This window comes from Scyliorhinus torazame, chromosome 1 (assembly GCF_047496885.1).
Source record: "Scyliorhinus torazame isolate Kashiwa2021f chromosome 1, sScyTor2.1, whole genome shotgun sequence".
NCBI classification, from domain to species: Eukaryota; Metazoa; Chordata; class Chondrichthyes; order Carcharhiniformes; family Scyliorhinidae; genus Scyliorhinus; species Scyliorhinus torazame.
In genome coordinates, this window is record NC_092707.1 from 167,249,573 (window position 1) to 167,271,620 (window position 22,048).

At 46.5% G+C, this 22,048-nt stretch overlaps 1 protein-coding gene across 2 annotated transcripts in view; it reads right to left on the reverse strand.

Annotated features, from left to right (window-relative positions):
• Positions 1-257: 257 nt before the first annotated feature.
• The window catches only part of ncmap (non-compact myelin associated protein), a 112,773-nt gene continuing 90,982 nt past the window's right edge, over positions 258-22,048 (reverse strand). For both annotated transcript variants that reach the window (XM_072501120.1, XM_072501119.1), the window contains 3 exons: positions 18,557-18,643; positions 6,401-6,485; positions 258-1,206 (listed from right to left, as the gene is read on the reverse strand). In XM_072501120.1, the coding sequence (XP_072357221.1) occupies positions 1,065-1,206; positions 6,401-6,485; positions 18,557-18,632 (303 nt within the window). In that variant the 5' untranslated portion in view covers positions 18,633-18,643 and the 3' untranslated portion in view covers positions 258-1,064. The remainder of the gene's footprint in view (positions 1,207-6,400; positions 6,486-18,556; positions 18,644-22,048) is intronic.

Genomic DNA, 22,048 nt, shown 5'->3' on the forward strand with positions numbered 1-22,048 from the left:
CTCTTTGTGTAGGTTAGGTGGGGTTATGGGGAGTGGGCCAAGATAGGATGCTCTTTCAGAGGATCAGTACAGGCTCAATGAGGCTCAGTCAGGCTCCACACTGTAGGAATAGGAATTCTAACATGGAACCAGAAAGGAATGTGGCTAAAAACAGAAAACCAAGGTCATGAATGTCAGACTGGAGGCCCATGGGAATCAGTGCTTGGGCCCCTGTTGTTTCATTGATACTGAAACGATCAGAGGAAATTAACGCGAAAGATTTTCGAAAGCCTTTATGTCAGTTACATATTTGGGTAGAAAATCTGCAAATTAAATTTAACACTGATAAATGTAAAGTATTGCACATAGTCAAACAACAAAGGTCACAGGTACATACGAATGAAACTAGGCTGACGCAGATAAACTTAGAATGGAACTTACAATGTGCAGATAATGCAGTGAAAGAATGAAAACAATGGAAATCACATCAGAAAACTCAAATACTTTGGAGACAATTGTGTCCACTTTGACTCTTGGATTCCTTTTTCAGTTTCTCTGTGCTTCCAATTCCATTCACGTATACTCTTTTAATCAGAGAGGTAAACATTTGGGATATTTTACCAACAAGTTAATAAAGGCAGAATCATTTGTATTTTTCAAAATACACTTAGATGTTATAATGAGAGTTAGAGGATTAAGGTTGGTGGGCTTTCCTTGTCTCTGTTTTTCTCACATTCTTTATTCTAATCCAGCGGGAAAGATCAATTATTTCCACGCACTTTTTAAAAAAAGAGCTTTATCTTAGCACATTAGTCGACAAAATGACAAGGTTTTTCGAGGGGCTGTGATCCCGTGCATCTGTCAAGATATTACCATTATTGTTGAAACTGCTTTCTTTCCCACAGTGCCTGGAAAAGCCAGGTACAGCCCAGATAGCAAGTGAAGTCGGTGATAATCATTCGCTGGGAAAATGGATAAAAACAGTCATTTTAACAATGCATTTATTTCACACTCATGTGGCCCAAATAGTCCGGATTCATGGTCTGTGAAAGCACGCTTCTGTCCCAGTGCCATTAGCAGTTCAGTTAATATTTCCTCTCCATTGGAATACTCAACGAACTAGAAATCTGCGATATTGGTGTGCTTGTGGTTAGACTGCTCTTTGGAAATGGGCTTGAGCGATGTTTTGACGACTTTGGTGCCAGCTCGCTTTTCAATCTGTTTTGCCTACAGAATAACATCAATTGTTAGCGTTGTGACATTTGTGTAATAGCTACATCCAAACTATTGATTGTTCTGTGTTCTGAGAATGTAATAAGTATGGGAATAGGTGATTATAGTCCATACATTTTCAGATACTCAGAAATATAACATCATAAAATATTAACCACAAGCACACAAGGGAACCATGTCAGTTTTTGCTCCTACTTCATTAAAAACTTTCTTGTCCCTGCATCTTCATCAAATTTTCCCTTTGTATCATTTTAAAGTGTTAGGAAAATAAAGGTAGTTTTCAGGGATGTGTATTTGCATTGATAAACATTAGAAATAAGAGCCAGATTTCTCTGTCCGTTGGGATTCTTTGTTCCCACTAGCAGTGAGGCTGCAGGTTTTGCTACGGCGAGGAGTGGCTTAAATGAAATCCCATTGACAAGTGGCTGGAGTAGAGAATCCCATCACTAGTGAATGTTGCACCACCGAGAAACATGTGGCTCAGGGATCGGAAAATCCAGCCCAAGATAAAGTTTTAAGTGTGTTTAATTAAATTTTTCGATGGCTAGAAGAGTGAAACCTACAGTTAGATTCATGCTGGACAAAGATGTTTGGATGTGTGAGGGTTGGGTCAGTTTCAACTCTGTTTCTATTAGGCTTAGAGAGGATTACGGCATGTAGAATATATAGGCCAGTTTAAGTATGCGGGCATTGCTTATCAAGTGGAGGTCCTTGTAAGGGTAGTAAAGCTTTTGAGTTTTAATTTTAGCTGGATATAATGGAGTTGGAGATATGAGACCAGAGACTAAACATCTTTCAACTCTTCCAGGAGAAGCTGGACAGCACAAGGGAGTTGCAAAGATGCAGGCTTCCTAAGGAACACGTTACAGTCCAGATAACCAGGAAATTGGGACAGAAAGAACATTTAAGACAATTGGAGTTAAAAGAACAGAGACCAAGGTATTGTTCAGAAGAATTCAAGGAAGAGTAAACAAAACGGGCGGGATTCTCCACTCTCGCGCCGAAGTGGCCGCGCCGTTGTGAACGCCGCCGAGGTTCACGACGGCGCAAAACGGCCCCGATCCCGACCGATTCAGGCCCTGACAATGGGCCAGGATCGGGGCCGCGTCATCTACACGCGCCAGGCCTTGTCGCCCGCGTAAAGGCAGCGCCGCATAGATGACGCGGCCGGCGCCGCATAACGGGCGTCATCCGCGCATGCATTGTTGCCGTCCTCTCTAAGTCCACCCCGCAAGAAGCTGTCTGACGGATCTTGCGGGGCCGCGGAAGGAAGGAGGTCCTCCTTCAGAGAGGACGGCCCGACGATCGGTGGGCACCAATCGCGGGCCGCCCCACATTTGAGGTACCCCCCGGTGCAGGATTCCCCCTCGCCCCCCCCCCCCCCGCAGGCCACCCCCCCAGCGTTCACGCACCGCTCACGACGGCAGCGACCAGGTGTGGACGGCGCCGGGGGGAACCCGCCGTTTTGGCCTGGCCGCTCGGCCCATCCGGGCCTGAGAAAAGCGGGGGTGCCGGAGAATCGCCATTTTGGGTGTCTCCGGCGATTCTCCGGCCTGCGAAACTCGACCAGGCCGTTCCCGCCGCTTGGGAGAATCGCGGGAGGGCGTCGGACCGGCGTCCCGGGAAATTTTGGCGGCCCAGGCGATTCTCCCAACCGGCGCGGGAGTGGAGAATCGCGCCCAATGTTCTGCGTTAAAGAGACCATTGCAGTAATCAGATTTAAAGTGGGACAGCAAAGTTCAGAAGTAAGTGGAACGTTTGATGCCATTTTACTAGAGTCTGGGAATTGTGAATTAAAGCAATTGTAAACAATTTTTACAGCAGTTAAGATTAAGAAATCCTAAAGGAGTTGGTGTGAACTTTGGAGTGGATTAGCTGTTAAAAGTGGAGGGGACGTTTTGCTTAGCAGTGTCATTTGGAAATTCTGGACTGGATTTCGGAATGCAAACCACTAAGGAAAAGCATTCATAGAATTTACAGTGCAGAAGGAGGCCATTCGGCCCATCGAGTCTGCACCGGCTCTTGGAAAGAGCACCCTACCCAAGGTCAACACCTCCATCCTATCCCCATAACCCATGAATCCCACCCAACACTAAGGGCAATTTTGGACACTAAGGGCGATTTATCATGGTCAATCCACCGAACCTGCACATCTTTGGACTGTGGGAGGAAACCGGAGCACCCGGAGGAAACCCACGCACACACGGGAGGCTGTGCAGACTCCGCACAGACAGTGACCCGGAATTATTATGAAAGAAGATTTTAAAGTACATTTTTAGGAGTGGAGTTTGGAAACTCTCATGTGATAGTCATCTGGAGGGATTCTGAGGAGAAACCCACAGACACTAACTTGGGTTCAGAATGGAGTGCGTGTATTTGACCATAGTCATCTTGTGTGCTTAAAAGGGACTTTGTGTGAGACTGAACAAAGAACAAAGAAAAGTACTGCACAGGAACAGGCCCTTCAGCCCTCCAAGCCTGTGCTGACCATGATGCCTGTCTAAACTAAAATGTTCTACACATCCGGGGTCCGTATCCCTCTATTCATGTATTTATCAAGATGCCCCTTAAATGTCACTATCATCCCTGCTTCCACCAATTCCTCCGGCAGTGAGTTCCAGGCACCCACTACCCTCTGTGTAAAAAACTTACCTCGTACATCTACTCTAAACCTTGCCCCTCTCACCTTAAACCTATGTCCCCTAGTAATTGACCCCTCTACCCTGGGAAAAAGTCTCTGACTATCCACTCTGTCTGTGCCCCTCATAATTTTGTAGACCTCTATCAGGTCGCTCCTCAACCTCCTTCGTTCCAGTGAGAACAAACCAAGTTTATTCAACCTCTCCTCATAGCTAATGCCCTCCATACCAGGCAACATCCTGGTAAATCTCTTCTGCACCCTCTCTAAAGCCTCCACATCCTTCTGGTAGTGTGGTGACCAGAATTGAGCACTATACTCCAAGTGTGGCCTAACTAAGGTTCGATACAGCTACATGAATGAGACCATAGAATCTTAAAATGTACTTTGTAATCCGTGTTAATCTTAAAATCCGAGTGTAATTGTTAAGCTAAGGGGAGAGTAAAGGAGTATTGTATAATTATCCAATGTTTTCATATTTAATAAATTATTATTTTTTGTTGTTGAAACTAATTAGTGGTCCTTCAATATTTTATATATAAAAAAATAACATTTACAGTCTTTTGAGTCAGGGTTCCATTCTGGAACCTTCCAGTTATAACATCAACTGGGATCATAACAAAAGTATTTTTTTTCCTCTGGAAATTCCGTGTCCTTTCCCCTGCGGCTTCCATCTCAGCCTATTCCAGCCCCAGGGGCCCTGCCACTGCCTTACAGTTTCTTTGCCGTCCCCCTCCCACCAACCCCTGCACCACCCGCACACCCCTACCTTCATCTCATTTTACTTTCTTTCATCTCTATTCCAGCCTACAACATATATCCTTTTCAAAGAAAAGAGGTTATCTATGAAATATTCTGAAATGAATATTAATAAACTTCTAATTATTCTCCCCAGTATTCCTCGCAGGTAGTGAAGGACCTGGAGTCTAGGTTCTTCTGATTTTTACTGCTGACCCAATACAATCTAAACCATGGCTGCCATCAAGATACAAATATTATACAAAATCTGCAAACCATTGAAGGTGAAATTGGTATCTTTATTTATAGAACATACAGTGCAGAAGGAGGCCATTCGGCCCATTGAGTCTGCACGGACCCACTTAAGCCCTCACTTCCACCCTATCCTCGTAACCCAATAACCCCATCTAACCTTTCTGGTCACTAAGGACAATTTATCATGGCCAATCCACCTAACCTGCACGTCTTTGGACTGTGGGAGGAAACCGGAGCACCCGGAGGAAACCCACGCAGTCACGGGGAGAATGTGCAGACTCCGCACAGACAGTGACCCAGCGGGGAATCGAACCTGGGACCCTGGTGCTGTGAAGCCGCAGTGCTATCCACTTGTGCTACCATGCTGCCGGCAACACTTATAGCAACCAGCAACATTTATAGCAACACTTCTTTAAATCCCCATCTCATGTCATTCCATCTTTCCCATCCTATTCCTTTCACCGCTCTCGTAACATCCCCATCCCATCTGATTCCACCCTTTCTTCCTATGCCACCCCATTCCACCCCTCCAATGCATTTTCTGTACTCCATGCCATCCCTCCCCCCAGTGCTGGCACCCTCCTCCGATGCCCTATCACAAACCCCACCCTTTTCACCAATCTCTCCAGCTGGAGTAAGTGTTGTTGGGATCCCCTTATGTCCACTGTTTTGTTTTCTCTACCAATCTCTTGCCCACCCGCCACTGCCACCCACTGTTCCTCCTAAGCCATTCCCTCCAACTCTTCCCCCCAATACCAGCTTGTGTAACTTCGTCATTGGTCTCCACTTATCTTCCAGTGGTTGCTTCCTCCACAAATCTCACCCCTTGGAAAGGAAAATTAATTGGGTACTTTAAATTTATATGAAAAACAATTGCATCAAACCCTGTATTTTGCAGGCGGCACAGTGGTTAGCACTGCTGCCTCACAGCGCCAGGGACCCGGGTTCAATTCCAGCCTCGGGTGACTGTCTGGGTGGAGTTTGCACTTTCTCCCCATGTCTGCATGGCTTTCTCCAGGTGCTCTGGTTTCCTCCAGTCCAAAGATGTGCGGGTTAGGTGGATTGGCCATGCTAAAATTGTTCCTTAATGTCCAAAGGTTAGGTGGGGTTATGGGGTTCCAAGGTGGGGGTGTGGGCCTGGGTGGGGTGCTCTTTCAGAAGGTCAGTATAGACTCAATGGGTCGAATGGCATCTTTCTACACTGTGGGGATTCTGTGATGCAAATGACCTGATAACTATGCAAAACCCTTTGGGTATGCTTTGGGCTCCCTGGATGGAAAACTGCTGCAAATTCTTTGGGTGAGCTTGCAAGAATCAGTTTTATGCTTAGTTTAGTAAAAGTTGAATCAAGACTCTTCAAACCTATCTCACACATGACCCTTCCAGTCAGTATGAAGACTTTTCGGGATCGAACCTGGGTCCTCAGTGTCACGAGGCAGCAGTGCTAATCACTGTGCCACCGTGTGTACCTAACTACCTTTACATTTGGGGCTTTTGTTTGAACGAGTGAACAGATAAATCAGTATTGCAAGTAGCATTGGTCAATTTCTTCATTACCTGTTGCAATGCTTTACAGTGACCAATACCAGGGTGAATATAATTATCACTCCAATTACAATGACAGCTACAATCGCACCAGAACCTGGAACACAAAAAAGAATTCAGTTAATATGGAGCTCGGATTTCTACCAATATCATCTGTTCTTATCAAAAGAGTTGGGTGAAGGAAAGCTCATGTTGTTAGTATGTTACTCACAATCTATTACTCCAATTAAAGACCACTTCAGTCAAGTTATTTAATTTTGATCTAATGCAAAAATAAGACTATTTTGATCTTTATCTATACTACAGTAAAATGGACCAGAGTAGGAATAGTAAGTAAGTATTATCTGGGTTTTTACACTTCGTTTTCAAAACTTTAAAAGCCTGCTCATCTTTTGTCGCCGAACCAGATTTATGAAGTAGAATAGTGGGGAAAGCTATGAGAAAACTAGAAAAACAGGACAACTTTAGACCATGCAAATAATAACTGTGTGACATTGTTAATGTCCCTCTCGGCAAGTGGAGAAAACAAAAATGCTTTTTAATGAAATGAGCTGCTATGGGGCGGGATCCTCCGACCCCGCTGCCGGGTCGGAGAATCGCCGGGGGGCGGTGTGAATCCCGTCCCCGCCGGCTGCTGAATTCTCCGGCACCGGAGATTCGTCGGGGGCGAGAATCGCCGCCCCCCCCCGGCGATTCCCCGGCCCGAAGTCCCGCTGCTGTAATGCCGGTCCCGCCGGTGTGAATTAAACCACCTCCCTTACCGGTGCGAGCGGGCTCTGGGGTCCGGGGGGAGGGGTGTCCCAGGGGTGCCCCCACGGTGGCCTGGCTAGTGATGGGGGCCCACCGATCCGCGGGCGGGCCTGTGCCGTGGGGGCACTCTTTCCCCTCCGCGTCTGCCATTGCCTCCGCGATGGCCGACGCGGAGGAGACCCCCCCCCCCCACGCGCATGCGCGGGAATGACGTCAGCAGCCGCTGACGCTCCTGCGCATGCGCGGACTTCCGCCGGCCGGCGGAATCCCTTCGGCCCCGGCTGGTGTGGCGCCAAAGGCCTTGCCCGCCAGCCGGCGGGACGGCAACCACTCTGGCGCGGGCCTAACCCCTAAAGGTGAGGGCTTTGCCCCTAAAGGTGCGGAGAAATCTGCACCTTTGGGGCGGCCGAACGCCGGAGTGGTTCACGCCACTCCATCCCGCCGGGACCCCACACCCCGCCGGGTAGGGGAGAATCCCGCCCCTCATTTTGCTAATTTTCATGATTAAAGTTGTTATAAGGTATCTACGAGCATATGCTATGCAATTTTTAATTGAGTTCTGAATTTAATTCTCACTTTTTAATTTAATGTTAACATCTATCTTATTTTAATTATTTGTGCCACTGACAGGATTGTGATGAGAAATGGAACAGAATAATACATGTACATGCAACATCTGTGGAGAGAGAAACAGAAGCAACTGTTGTCATCAACTTGAAACACTGGGCGAGATCTTCATGCTGCCGGGAACTTCCAATCCCCCTGGCAGCGCAACCCTACCGCAGATTTTCCAGTGGCGTGGGGTGGATTCAATGGGAAATTCATTGACTGCGATGGGACCAGAAGATCCCGCTGCCGGCCAACAGCAGGCATCTTCCCCCCACCCCGCCCAGAAATTTGCCATGGGGAGGCCAGAGAATCTCCCCCATTAACTCTATTTCTCTCTCCACAGGTGCTGCCTAACCTGCTGAGCATTTCAAGCATTTTCTGTTTGTATTTCAGATTTCAGCAGTATTTTGTTTTTGCATATGTGAAGGGAAGTTGTTGATAGCCAACTCATAGTCACATCTTTAAAGGGGCAGCTTTCTCCTGGGATATGAAACTTATTGTAGAGCTCCACATCGCTCGAACCTTTGTTTTCATTGTACATTCTATCACATTAAGCACGTCCCTGACCGGAATATTCTGGCCTCAGCGTGGGGAGGCGGCAAGCCATTCAAACACCCATTGACTTTAGCAGGAGTGGACGTTCCTGGGAGGGGCCCTGTATTTAACTTTTTAATTGTGTTTTTAATTGTTTTTTAAAATAAATTTTGAGTACCCAATTTTTTTTTCCTCGGACCGTGTTGTCAGAATCCTTAAGGGGGAGGGGGAACAGTCACAAGTCGTGGTACATATCGGTACCAACGACATAGGTAAGAGAAGGGACGGGGATTTAAAACAGGAATTTCGGGAGCTAGGGTGGATGCTGAGAGCCAGGACAAACCAGGTTGTCATCTCTGGTTTGTTGCCGGTGCCACTTGCTAGCGAGTTGAGGAACAGGGAGAGAGTGCAGATAAACGCGTGGCTGCAGGGATGGTAGGAGGGAGGGTTTCAGTTACGTGGATAATTGGAGCACATTCTGGGGAAGGTGGGATCTGTATAGACAGGACGGTTTGCACCTGAACCAGAGGGGTATCAATATCCTGGGAGGGAATTTGCTACGGCTCTTCGGGGGGGGGGTTTAAACTAATTTGTCAGGGGGTTGGGAAAATGAGCTGTAGTCCATAAGCCAGTGTTGAGAGTAGTGAGGTACTGAGGAGGGTATCAAGGTCGCAGGCGTGTACCGGTAGACAGGAAGGTGGGTTGAAGTGTGTCTACTTCAATGCAAGGAGCATCTGGAATAAGGTAGATGAACTAGGAGCGTGGATTGGTACCTGGGACTACAATGTTGTGGGCATTACGGAGACATGCTTAGAACAGGGACAGGAATGGTTGTTGGAAGTTCCGGGGTATAGATGTTTCAGTAAGAGCAGGGAAGGTGGTAAAAGAGGTGGAGGAGTAGCATTGGTAATCAAGGATAGTTTAACGGCTGCAGAAAGGCAGTTCGAGGGGGATCTACTTACTGAGGTAATATGGGCTGAAGTTCGGAATAGGAAAGGAGTGGTCACGTTGTTAGGAGTTTTCTATAGGCCCCCAAATAGTAATAGAGATGTGGAGGAAGAAATTGCAAAACAGATTATGGATAGGTGTGAAGGTCACAGGGTAGCTGTAATGGGCGACTTTAACTTTCCAAATATTGATTGGAACCTCTATAGGTCGAACAGTTCGAATGGAGCAGTTTTTGTACAGTGTGTGCAGGAGAGTTTCCAGACACAATATGTGGATAGGCCGACAAGAGGTGGGGCCACATTGGATTTGGTACTGGGTAATGAACCGGGCCAAGTGTTAGTTTTATTTTGGGAGAGCACTTTGGAGATAGTGACCACAATTCGGTGTCTTTCACTATTGCAATGAAGAGGGATAGGGCCATACAGCAGGGTAAGGTTTATCATTGGGGGAGGGGTAATTATGATGCGATTAGGCAAGAATTAGTGAGCATAAGATGGGAACAGAAACTGTCAGGGAAAGGCACAAATGAAAAGTGGAGCTTGTTAAAGGAACAAATACCGCGTGTCCTTGATAGGTATGTCCCTGTCAGGCAGGGAGGAAATGGCCGTGTGAGGGAACCATGGTTCACAAAAGAGGTTGAATGTCTTGTCAAGAGGAAAAAGGAAGTGTATGTAAGGATGAGAAAACAAGGTTCTGTTGGGTCACGTGAGGGTTACAAGGTAGCAAGGAATGAGCTAAAAAAAAAAAGGGCTTAGGAGAGCTAGGAGGGGGCATGAGAAGTCCTTGGCGGGTCAGATAAAGGAAAACCCCTAGGCTTATTACTCTTATGTGAGAAATAAAAGAATGGCCAGGGTGAGGTTAGGGCCGGTCAAGGACAGTAATGGGAACTTGTGCATGGAGTGAGAAGAGATAGGAGAAGCGTTGAATGAATCCTTTTCTTCAGTGTTCACCAAGGAGAGGGGTCATGTTTTTGAGGATGAGAGTGTGATACAGGCGGGTAGGCTGGAGGAGGTAGATGTTCTGAGGAAGGAATATATTAGCAATTTTGAAAAACCTTAGGGTCGACAAGTCCCCTGGGCCAGATGGGATATATCCTAGGATTCTTTGGGAGGCAAGGAATGAGATTGCAGAGCCTTTGGCTTTGATCTTTGGGTCCTCATTGTCCACGGGGATAGTGCCAGAGGACTGGAGAGTGGCGAATGTTGTTCCTCTTTCAAGAAAGGGAATAGGAATAAACCTGGTAATTATAGGCCGGTTAGTCTTACTTCGGTGGTCAGTAAGTAAATGGAAAAGGTCCTGAAGGATAGGATTTATGACCATTTGGAAAGATGCAGCTTAATCCGGGATAGCCAACACGGATTCGTGAAGGGTAAGTCTTGCCTCACAAATTTGATTGAATTCTTTGAGGAGGTTACTAGGTGTGTAGATGAAGGTAGAGCAGTTGATGTTGTATACATGGATTTTAGTAAGGCGTTTGATAAGGTTCCCCATGGTCGGCTCTTGAAGAAAGTAAGGAGGTGTGGGATAGAGGGAAATTTGGCCAATTGGATAAGTAACTGGCTATCACATAAAGACAGAGTGGTGGTGGATGGAAATTTTTCAGGCTGGAGACCAGTTACCAGCGGTGTTCCACAGGGATCAGTGCTGGGTCCTCTGCTATTTCTGATTTTTATCAATGACTTGGAGGAGGGGGCTGAAGGGTGGGTCAGTAAATTTGCTGATGACACCAAGATTGGTGGAGTAGTGGATGAGGTGGAGGGCTGTTGTAGGCTGCAAAGAGGAATTGATAGGATGAAGAGCTGGGCCGAAAAATGGCAGGTGGAGTTTAACCCTGATAATTGCGAGGTGATTCATTTTGGTAGGAAAAATTTGAATGCGGATTACAGGGTCAATGGCAGGGTTCTGAGGAATGTGGAGGAACAGAGAGATCTTGGGGTTCATGTCCATAGATCTCTGAAGGTTACCATTCAAGTGGACAGAGCCGTGAAGAAGGCTATAGTGTGTTAGTGTTTAAATACAGGGGGCTTGAGTTTAAGAGCCGTGGGGTTATGCTGCAACTGTACATGACCCTGGTGAGACCACATTTGGAGTATTGTGTACAGTTGTGGTCACCTCACTATAGGATGTGAAAGCATTGGAAAGGGTGCAAAGGAGATTTACCAGGATGCTGCCTGGTTTGGAGGATAGGTCTCATGAGGAAAGATTGAGGGAGCTAGGGCTTTTCTCTTTGGAGCGGAGGAGGATGAGAGGCGACTTAATAGAGGTTTATAAGATGATGAGGGGGATAGATAGAGTGGATGTTCAGAGACTATTTCCTCTGGTGGATGTAGCTGTTACAAGGGGGCATAACTATAAGGTTCAGGGTGGGATATATAGGAGGGATGTCCGAGGTAGGTTCTTTACTCAGAGAGTGGTTAGGGTGTGGAATGGACTGCCTGCTGTGATAATGGAGTCGGACACTTTAGGAACTTTCAAGCGGTTATTGGATAGGCACATGGAGCACACCAGAATGACAGGGAGTGGGATAGCTTGATCTTGGTTTCGAACAAGGCTCGGCACAACATCGAGGGCCGAAGGGCCTGTTCTGTGCTGTACTGTTCTATGTTCTATGTGACGCCACAAAATGTATTACAGAGTGCCAACCGACACATGGATCCACTTCCAGGGGTGGCCGGTTTTGAAAATAAAATTGGCCAAGACACAGGACTGGATTTCCGTGGAGTTGGGCTGATTCCAGAGACCTTTAAAAATGGTGGACCCCCCCCCCCCCCCCCCCCCCCCAGCCGTCCCTTACATTTGTGGCTTGGTTATTTTCTTCATTTTCCAATTAATTTTTTAAAACAGAAGCTGAGAGGGGTCCTTCATGTTGAAGCCTCCTTGCATATTTTTCAGTCACCTGCTCCTTTTTTTGACCCTCTACTCAGAGGGTTCACCTGCCACCCTTAATTGGAGAGGAAATCTGTTTCCATGGCAATTAAGGGCATTCTTGGTCACAATTTCAACAAGGTATTGTTCCCCCCAGGGGAGTGTTTGGAACATAGACAGCCCTGGCTCCTAGATTCCTCACCTCAAAGTGAAAAGTCAGCCTTTGGCTTATGTTGGGCTACTTGGCCTTAAGCGAGGGTTGTAGTAGAGGAGGTCAAATGAGCTAACATCCCTAGGACTGCAGGAATATTGGGAGGTGTGGAGGGGAATAAGAGAGTTTCTATTCCTGATCCAGTACATTTTTTGTAAATCTCCAGTAAACCTTTATAAATAGGCTGATTGAAGATGAGATGAGGTGGGCAGCACGGTAGCATTGTGGATAGCACAATTGCTTCACAGCTCCAGGGTCCCAGGTTCGATTCCGGCTTGGGTCACTGTCTGTGTGGAGTCTGCACATCCTCCCCGTGTGTGCGTGGGTTTCCTCCGGGTGCTCCGGTTTCCTCCCACAGTCCAAAGATGTGCAGGTTAGGTGGATTGGCCATAATAAATTGCCCTTCGTGTCCAAAATTAACCTTAGTGTTGGGTAGGGTTGCTGGCCTATGGGGGATAGGGTGGAGGTGCAGACCCGATGGGCCGAACTGCCTCCTTCTGCACTGTAAATTCTATGATAATGATAATGAATGCACAGCAGTGTGACGAGGATGTGCGAATAGAATATCATTGAAACACTGACAATCTAAGCTTGCTCACGAAGAATGACCACTTGACGATGAAAAACCATACCTCAGCATGAAATTCTGGGAAGAGAGAGAGGAAAGCAAAGGTGGGGGAAAAAATCTGAATGCTGCACTCTTCAACTAGTTTATACTGAGGGAAATGTACCATCTAGTTTTGTGGAATAGTCAAGGTGTGTTTCCACCTCTGATCTTCGTGTCTTGTTGCAGTTCTTTTCCATCCAACTGACAAGATTCTCTTTCAAATTAGAAAGCCACTTCATTCCTTTCTAGAATCTAGTTGTCTGGAATTCAGTGGCAATTGATTAAATGAAAGGTTCAAATAAATGCAGCCCTATTCATGAAGGAGGAGATTAGTGGAAGAAATTGGCACTTAAACAAGTTCCACTGCATCTATTGTTTCTCTTGGGTGTTAATTTTAAACTTTCTCTCACCTTCCCCGCCAAACTGGTTCAAGGTTTCCCTTGTAGCCTTGTCAGCAAAACAGAGGTAGTTTGAAGTGATCGAGATTTGTAATGTGAAATATTGGAAATAAAGTATAATTTTAAGTGGGTTTATGAAATGAAATGAAATGAAAATCGCTTGTCACGAGTAGGCTTCAATGAAGTTACTGTGAAAAGCCCCTAGTCGCCACATTCCGGCGCCTGTTCAGGGAGGCTAGTACGGGAATCAAACCGTGCTGCTGGCCTGCTTTAAAAGCCAGCGATTTAGCCCAGTGAGCTAGTGTTTCTGTGTAAGGAATGGAAATATTATAGTTAGATTCATGCTGGACAAGAGGGTTTTGCATCTGGGGGCTTTTAATTTCAGATAAAACTGTGCTTCCATTTTGCTTAGAAGCATTACGGTGTGAAAAGTAAAGAAGCTGGGAGAAAAATAAAGTCTTTGCTTGATAACCAGTGGCACCTTTAGGGTAGGAAGGCTTATTGAGTTTAGTTTTAGCTGGATTCATTACAGTTGGAGCTAGGAAGTGAGAGGGTGAACAGCTCTGTTCTGCTAGAAGTAGCAAAGCCATACAATGGATGAAAGTGCACAAGAGCAAGCTCCAGACAAACTGAAGGACAGTTAGTTTTAGAAACCAGGGAATGGAAAAGAAACTCCAGGAATATTGAAGTAAAAAAGATTAAAGAGGAACTGGCTATGGGGCAGAATACTGCTGATGGAAATCAAAGTCAGACCTGGGAAAATAAGAGCTGAAGAGGTTCGCTACAGAAAAGCCACAAATCTAAAGCAATCGTAAGGTTTGGTGTCCTTATTTCCAGTTTTTGAAGCAATAATGTTCTGTTGGGGACTGGATACCTGAGTTTGTGAAGAATTTAGGATGCATGTTGCAATTCAAGATAAAGGAAGCCTGGAAGGAAAGGTGGAACATGTGGAACTGGATTCTTTGTTAAAAGTGGTGTGGAAGCTTTGTTTGAAAAGGTAGTTGGAAAACCTGGAGTGCTGACTCATGTTGGGTTACAGTCGCTGAATGATGTTGGGTTACAGGTGCTGACTGATGTTGGGTTGCAGGTGCTGACAATGTTGTTGGGTTACAGGTGCTGATTGATGTTGGGTTACAGGTGCTGACAATGTTGTTGGGTTACAGGTGCTGACTGTTGTTGGGTTACAGGTGCTGACTGATGTTGGGTTACAGGTGCTGACTGATGTTGGGTTACAGGTGCTGACAATGATGTTGGGTTACAGGTGCTGATTGATGTTGGGTTACAGGTGCTGACAATGTTGTTGGGTTACAGGTGCTGACTGTTGTTGGGTTACAGGTGCTGACTGATGTTGGGTTACAGGTGCTGACTGATGTTGGGTTACAGGTGCTGACAATGTTGTTGGGTTACAGGTGCTGATTGATGTTGGGTTACAGGTGCTGACAATGTTGCTGGGTTACAGGTGCTGATTGATGTTGGGTTACAGGTGCTGACAATGTTGTTGGGTTACAGGTGCTGGCTCATGTTGGTTACAGGTGCTGACTCATGCTGGAGTATCGGTGCTGACTCATGTTGGGGTACAGGTGCTGGCTCATGTTGGTTACAGGTGCTGACTCATGCTGGAGTATCGGTGCTGACTCATGTTGGGGTACAGGTGCTGACTCATGTTGGGGTACAGGTGCTGACTCATGTTGGTTACAGGTGCTGGCTCACGTTGTGTTACAGGTGCTGACTTCTGCTGGGTACAGGTAATAACTCATGCTGGGGTACAGGCGATGACTCATACTGGGTTACAGGTGCTGACTCATACTGGGGTGCAGCTGCTGACTCATGTTGGGGTACAGGCAATGACTCATGCTGGGGCACAGGCGATGACTCATGCTGGGTTATAGTTCCATCCTTGCCAGTGGCCCTCCATCATCTTGGCTGTGTTCATTCTTCAAAGTAGAGTCTAGAAAGTGAATGCGAGCAGACGATATCTAACTGAACAATAGAGCCATAGAATTTCTATAGTGTAGAAGGCGGCCGTTTGGGCCATCACGTCTGCATCGACCCAATGAAGGGCACCCCACCTAGGCCCACTCCCCTGCCCTACCCCGCAACCCCACATAACCTACACATCCCTGGACACTAAAGGGCAATTTAGCATTCCCAATCCACCTAACCTGCACATCTTTAGGCTATGGGAGGAAACCAGAGTACCCGGAGGGTACCCACGTGGAAAATGTGCAAACTCCACTCAGACAGTTACCCAAGGTCGGAATTGAACCCAGGTCCCTAGTGCTGTGAGGCAGCAGTGCTAACCACTGTGCCACCAACTGACGTTTTAGCAGGAATCCCTTAATTGCATTAAATAGAATAAACCCTTTTACTCCTTAAATGAGGTGAGATTATTTTAAGTTATTTTCATATTAGTGAGGATATATTAAGACCATAAGACATAGGAGCGGAAGTAAGGCCATTCGGCCCATCGAGTCCACTCCACCATTCAATCATGGCTGATTTCAACTCCATTTACCCGCTCTCTCTCCATAGCCCTTAATTCCTCGAGAAATCAAGAATTTATCAACTTCTGTCTTAAAGACACTCAACGTCCCGGCCTCCACCGCCCTCTGTGGCAATGAATTCCACAGACCCACCACTCTCTGGCTGAAGAAATTTCTCCTCATCTCTGTTCTAAAGCGATTCCCTTTTATTCTAAGGCTGTGCCCCCGGGTCCTAGTCTCCCCTGCTAATGGAAACAACTTCCCTACGTCCACCCTATCTAAGCCATTCATTATCTTGTAAGTTTCTATTAGATCTCCCCTCAACCTCCTAAACTCCAATGAATATAATCCCAGGATCCTCAGACGTTCATCGTATGTTAGGGCTACCATTCCTGGGATCATCCGTGTGAATCTCCGCTGGACCCGCTCCAGTGCCAGTATGTCCTTCCTGAGGTGTGGGGCCCAATATTGCTCACAGTATTCTAAATGGGGCCTAACTAATGCTTTATAAAGCTTCAGCAGTACATCCCTGCTTTTATATTACAAGCCTCTTGAGATAAATGACAACATTGCATTTGCTTTCTTAATTACGGACTCAACCTGCAAGTTTACCTTTAGAGAATCCTGGACTAGGACTCCCAAGTCCCTTTGCACTTCAGCATTATGAATTTTGTCACCGTTTAGAAAATAGTCCATGCCTCTATTCTTTTTTCTAAAGTGCAAGACCTCGCACTTGCCCACGTTGAATTTCATCAGCCATTTCTTGGACCACTCTCCTAAACTGTCTAAATCTTTCTGCAGCCTCCCCACCTCCTCAATACTACCTGCCCCTCCACCTATCTTTGTATCATCGGCAAACTTAGCCAGAATGCCCCCAGTCCCATCGTCTAGATCGTTAATATATAAAGAGAACAGTTGTGGCCCCAACACTGAACCCTGCGGGACACCACTCGTCACCGGTTGCCATTCCGAAAAATAACCTTTTATCCCAACTCTCTGCCTTCTGCCTGACAGCCAATCGTCAATCCATGTTCGTACCTTGCCTCGAATACCATGGGCCCTAATTTTACTCAGCAGTCTCCCGTGAGGCACCTTATCAAAGGCCTTTTGGAAGTCAAGATAGATAACATCCATTGGCTCTCCTTAGTCTAACCTATTTGTTATCTCTTCAAAGAACTCTAACAGGTTTGTCAGGCACGACCTCCCCTTACTAAATCCATGCTGACTTGTCCTAATCCGACACTGCACTTCCAAGAATTTAGAAATCTCATTCTTAACGATGGATTCTAGAATCTTGTCAACAACCGAGGTTAGGCTAATTGGCCTATAATTTTCCATCTTTTTCCTTGTTCCCTTCTTGAACAGGGGGGTTACAACAGCGATTTTCCAATCCTCTGGGACTTTCCCTGACTCCAGCGACTTTTGAAAGATCATAACTAACGCCTCCACTATTTCTTCAGCTATCTCCTTTAGAACTCTAGGATGTAGCCCACCTGGGCCCGGAGATTTATCAATTTTTAGACCTCTTAGTTTCTCTAGCACTTTCTCCTTTGTGATGGCTACCATATTCAACTCTGCCCCCTGACTCTCCTGAATTGTTGGGATATTACTCATGTCTTCTACTGTGAAGACTGACGCAAAGTACTTATTTAGTTCTTCAGCTATTTCCTTGTCTCCCATCACTAGATTACCAGCGTCATTTTGGAGCAGCCCAATGTCTACTTTTGCCTCCCGTTTGTTTTTAATGTATTTAAATAAACTTTTACTATCATTCCTAATGTTACTGGCTAGCCTACCTTCATATTTGATCCTCTCTTTCCTTATTTCTCTCTTTGTTATCCTCTGTTTGTTTTTGTAGCCTTCCCAATCTTCTGACTTCCCATTGTCACATTATAGGCTTTCTCTTTTGTTTTGATGCATTCCCTAACTTCCTTTGTCAGCCATGGCTGCCTAATCCCCCCTCTGATAACCTTTCTTTTCTTTGGGATGAACCTCTGTACTGTGTCCTCAATTACTCCCAGAAACTCCTGCCATTGCTGTTCTACTGTCTTTCCCACTAGGCTCTGCTCCCAGTCGATTTTCGTCAGTTCCTCCCTCATGCCCCCGTAGTTACCTTTATTTAACTGTAACACCTTTACATCTGATTCTACCTTCTTTCTTTCAAATTGGAGATTGAATTCTACCATATTATGATCACTGCCTCCTAAGTGTTCCCTTACTTTAAGATCTTTAATCAAGTCTGGCTCATTACATAACACTAAGTCCAGAATGGCCTGTCCCCTCGTGGGCTCCATCACAAGCTGTTCCAAAAAGCCTTTTTGTATTCCTAGGCAGCTACGCTTGCAGAGGTTGCAGCACCAAATTACCAGAATAATACCTGAGCTAAAGGGTTAAATTATGAAGACAGGTTGGTTTGTGTGTGTGTATGCGCACGTGCCGGATGGTGCAGAAAGCTAGAGGGATTAAATGGCTTCTCCTGTTTCCTACCACCCTAGTTGCCCTCTCTGGTTGGGATGGGGACATGAAGAATATGATAAAACCTGGGAACTTGTGGTTTGTTTGACTCGGCTCTGCACTGACAGATGATGGGGTAAACTCTTTTTTCTCCTCCACACCAATATGTTATATTAACAAGCAGTTGAAGTCAAGATTATTCTTTAAAATTAAACATAGAAGCACATGGGAGCACAGCCTCCACTGCGCCTCCACATAAACCAGTTTACAATAGAAAACAAAGTAACAAGCAGCAAGAAACATCCTTACTCTGGTACAGAATTTCTTCAGGCGATTTTGTAGCCATCGTTGCGTTGACAATTCCTTCTGTTGTATTCGCAGCCATGTTGAGGGTCACTGACAAAGGAAAAAAAAACAAAATCAAGGATCAGAGAGGGAGTATATTTTCCAAACCTGAACACAATCCAGTTGGAATTGCCAAATACAAAACTACAATTTTATCACAGGATTGAAATGCCATTTTTGGGCACATAGTGTACAGAGGGGTTCCGCTCGCCGGTGTAGCGAGAGACCAGGGCACCATTTTTAAATGGCGTCCCAATCTCCGAGGCCCACAAAGTTACCCCTGACCCTCCTGCAAGCCCCAACGCACTATGGGCGGGTTCCTCATCCTCCAACACCCGCATAGGGCACCCAGCCCAATCACACCCATGCAAAAAGAATGCCAGCTTGGCACCTTGGCAGTGCCAGTTCCAGGTGGCACCAGCAGTGTCAGGGTGTCACCCTGCCCAAAGGGCATGCAATTGGGGGCCTCTAAGCCCCTGGGGGACCCCGAGTGCCGTTCCATCTGTTCCCCATTTGTGGAGACCAGTACTGAACGGCGCTTGCCCGAGGTCTCCAAGGTGACGGAGATTGATCCCGCACTTTGGGCAACTCAGGAGTCTGCACATTAAAGTGACACCAGCTGTCTTGCTTTAAGATGCAGATTTGCCAAAAAGTGATCCTGCCAACAATGGGCTGGATTTACATCGCAACGTCTTGCGAGATCACGTTAGATCTCATGATACAGTAGATACAGTTGTTAGCCGGATAGATCCTGGGAGCTGGGTCTCCGGCTTCTATTGGCTATGCTGTGCCACGGCGATCTGCTTTTCGGGCGCAGCGTGACCATTAAATCGTGCCCATGGTTACATTCCACCGAGAGCCTCAAAAATACCTGTAAGAATAACTCCATATGGCCCAAGACATTTTGACGAAGGTAGTGTACTTGTCTAAATGGATTGGGGCATCATTTATCTTGATGATGCTACTTGACTATTACAAAGAGTCAGGCCTCTAAACCAACATTTACAAATAATGTCATCCTCCAAACACATCCATGCATGCACAAATCCAACTTTGGGGCAGAATTAATGCCAGCAGCAGTTTGGAAATACTGAACTAAAACCCAAATATTGCATATCAACCCACCAAGGTTTTATGCTATGACTTTACTAGTAAACTGAATAATACATCATGTGTTGCTATAAAAATGGCTTTTTCCAACACAAACTTAGCTGACTCAATTCCTGAAAAATCCTGCTTCCAAAACGTTTTACATCTAAATATTTGTTCTGCAGCAGTTTGCATGAGAAATGGACACTTGCCCCGATAGGACTTGGTGATATCATTGGACAGAATCTTTCAAAGGGCACGTAACCGCTGTTAGAGCACCCATGCCCATGAATTGGTCTATCGTCTTTTATTTAATATTTATGTTGTCAGTATATGAAACTGTTGGGATTGGATGAAATAGGGACAGAGTGCAGACATTTATATAATAGAACATATGGTGCAGAAGGAGGCCATTCGGCCCATCGAGTCTGCACCGACCAACTTAAGCCCTCACTTCCACCCTATCCCCGTAACCCAATAACCCCATCGAACCTGTTTGGACACTAAGGGTAATTTATCATGGCCAATCCACCTAACCTGCACATCTTTGGACTTTGGGAGGAAACTGGAGCACCCGGAGGAAACCCACGCAGACACGGGGAGAACGTGTAGACTCCGCACAGACAGCGACCCAGCGGGGAATCGAACCTGGGACCCTGGCCACAGTGTGAAGCCACAGTGCTATCCACTTGTGCTACCACGCTGCCTATTGTGCACTATTGTGCTATAGTTTTATTTATTTTACGGCGCTGACTGGGTCACCATTTATTGCTCGACCCTAACTATCCTCCATTTCAGAGGGCATTTAGGTATCATGTACAAGTATTTTAACTAAGTGTGCCTATATTTTGTCAGCAAACATTACAAAACAAATGTTATAATAATGAGTAACTAGCTCGTCACGGTACCAGGCAGTACGTATATGATCTAGGCCACACCTTTAATTTAATTGTACTGTTCATGTTTCAACTCAATTGTGGCAATAAAACAAAAACACTGATTTACTATGTGTTGCGGAACTCTATCAGATTTTAACAGCCCTTTGTTTGGTAGCTCAGTGTCTAATCACCAAGGAAACAAGAAATTCAGTGCATGCAATAAGGGTGAAGCAGTTTGGCCTTGAGGTGCTGTTATATCAGAAAATTATTGTTTCTCACTTCCAATCATTTTCCACTTCTCCTTGACCAATGAGGTTATGCTTTGAAAAATGATTTTCAGCAGATAAATTATTTTCCCTTTATTTTTCTCCTCTATTTTCACCCTCCTCACCTGATGATTGCTTCTGATGTTGAAAGCTTTGGTTGAATGGGAATGGAGTTCTTGCAATGAGTACAGGAGCCCTTCCTAATGCACGGTGTGCAATCCTGACCTCTGCACAGAGTGCTAGCTGCAGCAGGAAATCTGGGGCTGGATTCTCCCAAAATGGGAATATGGCCACACACCGGCGTAAAAACACTGGCGTTTTACTCTGGAGATTCGTGGGAAAAATGGAGCTGATTCAATGACCTGCAGGGGATTAGCAGGGACCCAGAGTAATTCACGCAGCTTTAGCTGTGGATATGGACCCCTGCACGTCCGGTTTTGAGTCCGTACATGTGCACGGCGGCTGCCTCCAGCGGCCATGCTGAGCGCCATGGCGGACTCGGACCGTGGAGCCACACCGAGGAAAGAGACCCCCCTGATCGGCTGCGCGCCCGAAGATTTGACCATGCGGATCTGTCCCCCGACTGCCTATAAGGCCCCCCACCGGTGTCCGATCCTCCCGCCCCCGACCAGAGTGGCCACGGTCTCCTGACCGGCAATAGCAGGTTAGTTCCACACCGTTGGGAACTCGGCCAGTTGGGAGCGGAGGATTGCTGGGCTGGCCTCTGGCAATGGGCCCCCAGCCGCGTGGAGTAGTCCGCGATCACGCCAATTCTCGGGTCCCGGAAAATCGCCGGGCCCTATTTCGGCGTGAAATTGGATTCTCTGCCCCCGCGCCGAACGCGATTTCACGCAGGGCTGCGGAGAATCCAGCCCCTGGTATGTAGCTCACCAGCTGCACAGCCAAGTTTTCCCGCCAGATTCTCTGGCACTCTGTGCACAGAAAGTATGGGGGCGTGATTTCCGCCATCACGCTGGTGGGGCGGGGCCTGATAGAGCCAGCAAAGCCAGATCCTCAGTGATCGGGCCGCTCTTTTCCAATCTGCATTGAAAGCAATACTCCCATACCCCCCCTCCCCCGCCAAAATAGATATGGTGACACCCCCAAGCACCAGGGCATCCTCCCAACCCCTCCTTGTGGTTGAAACAAGTAATTCAGATAAATTTAAGGGGAAACTAGACAATGGGCGCAATTTAATGGCTGCGCCCGAAAAGCAGGTAGCC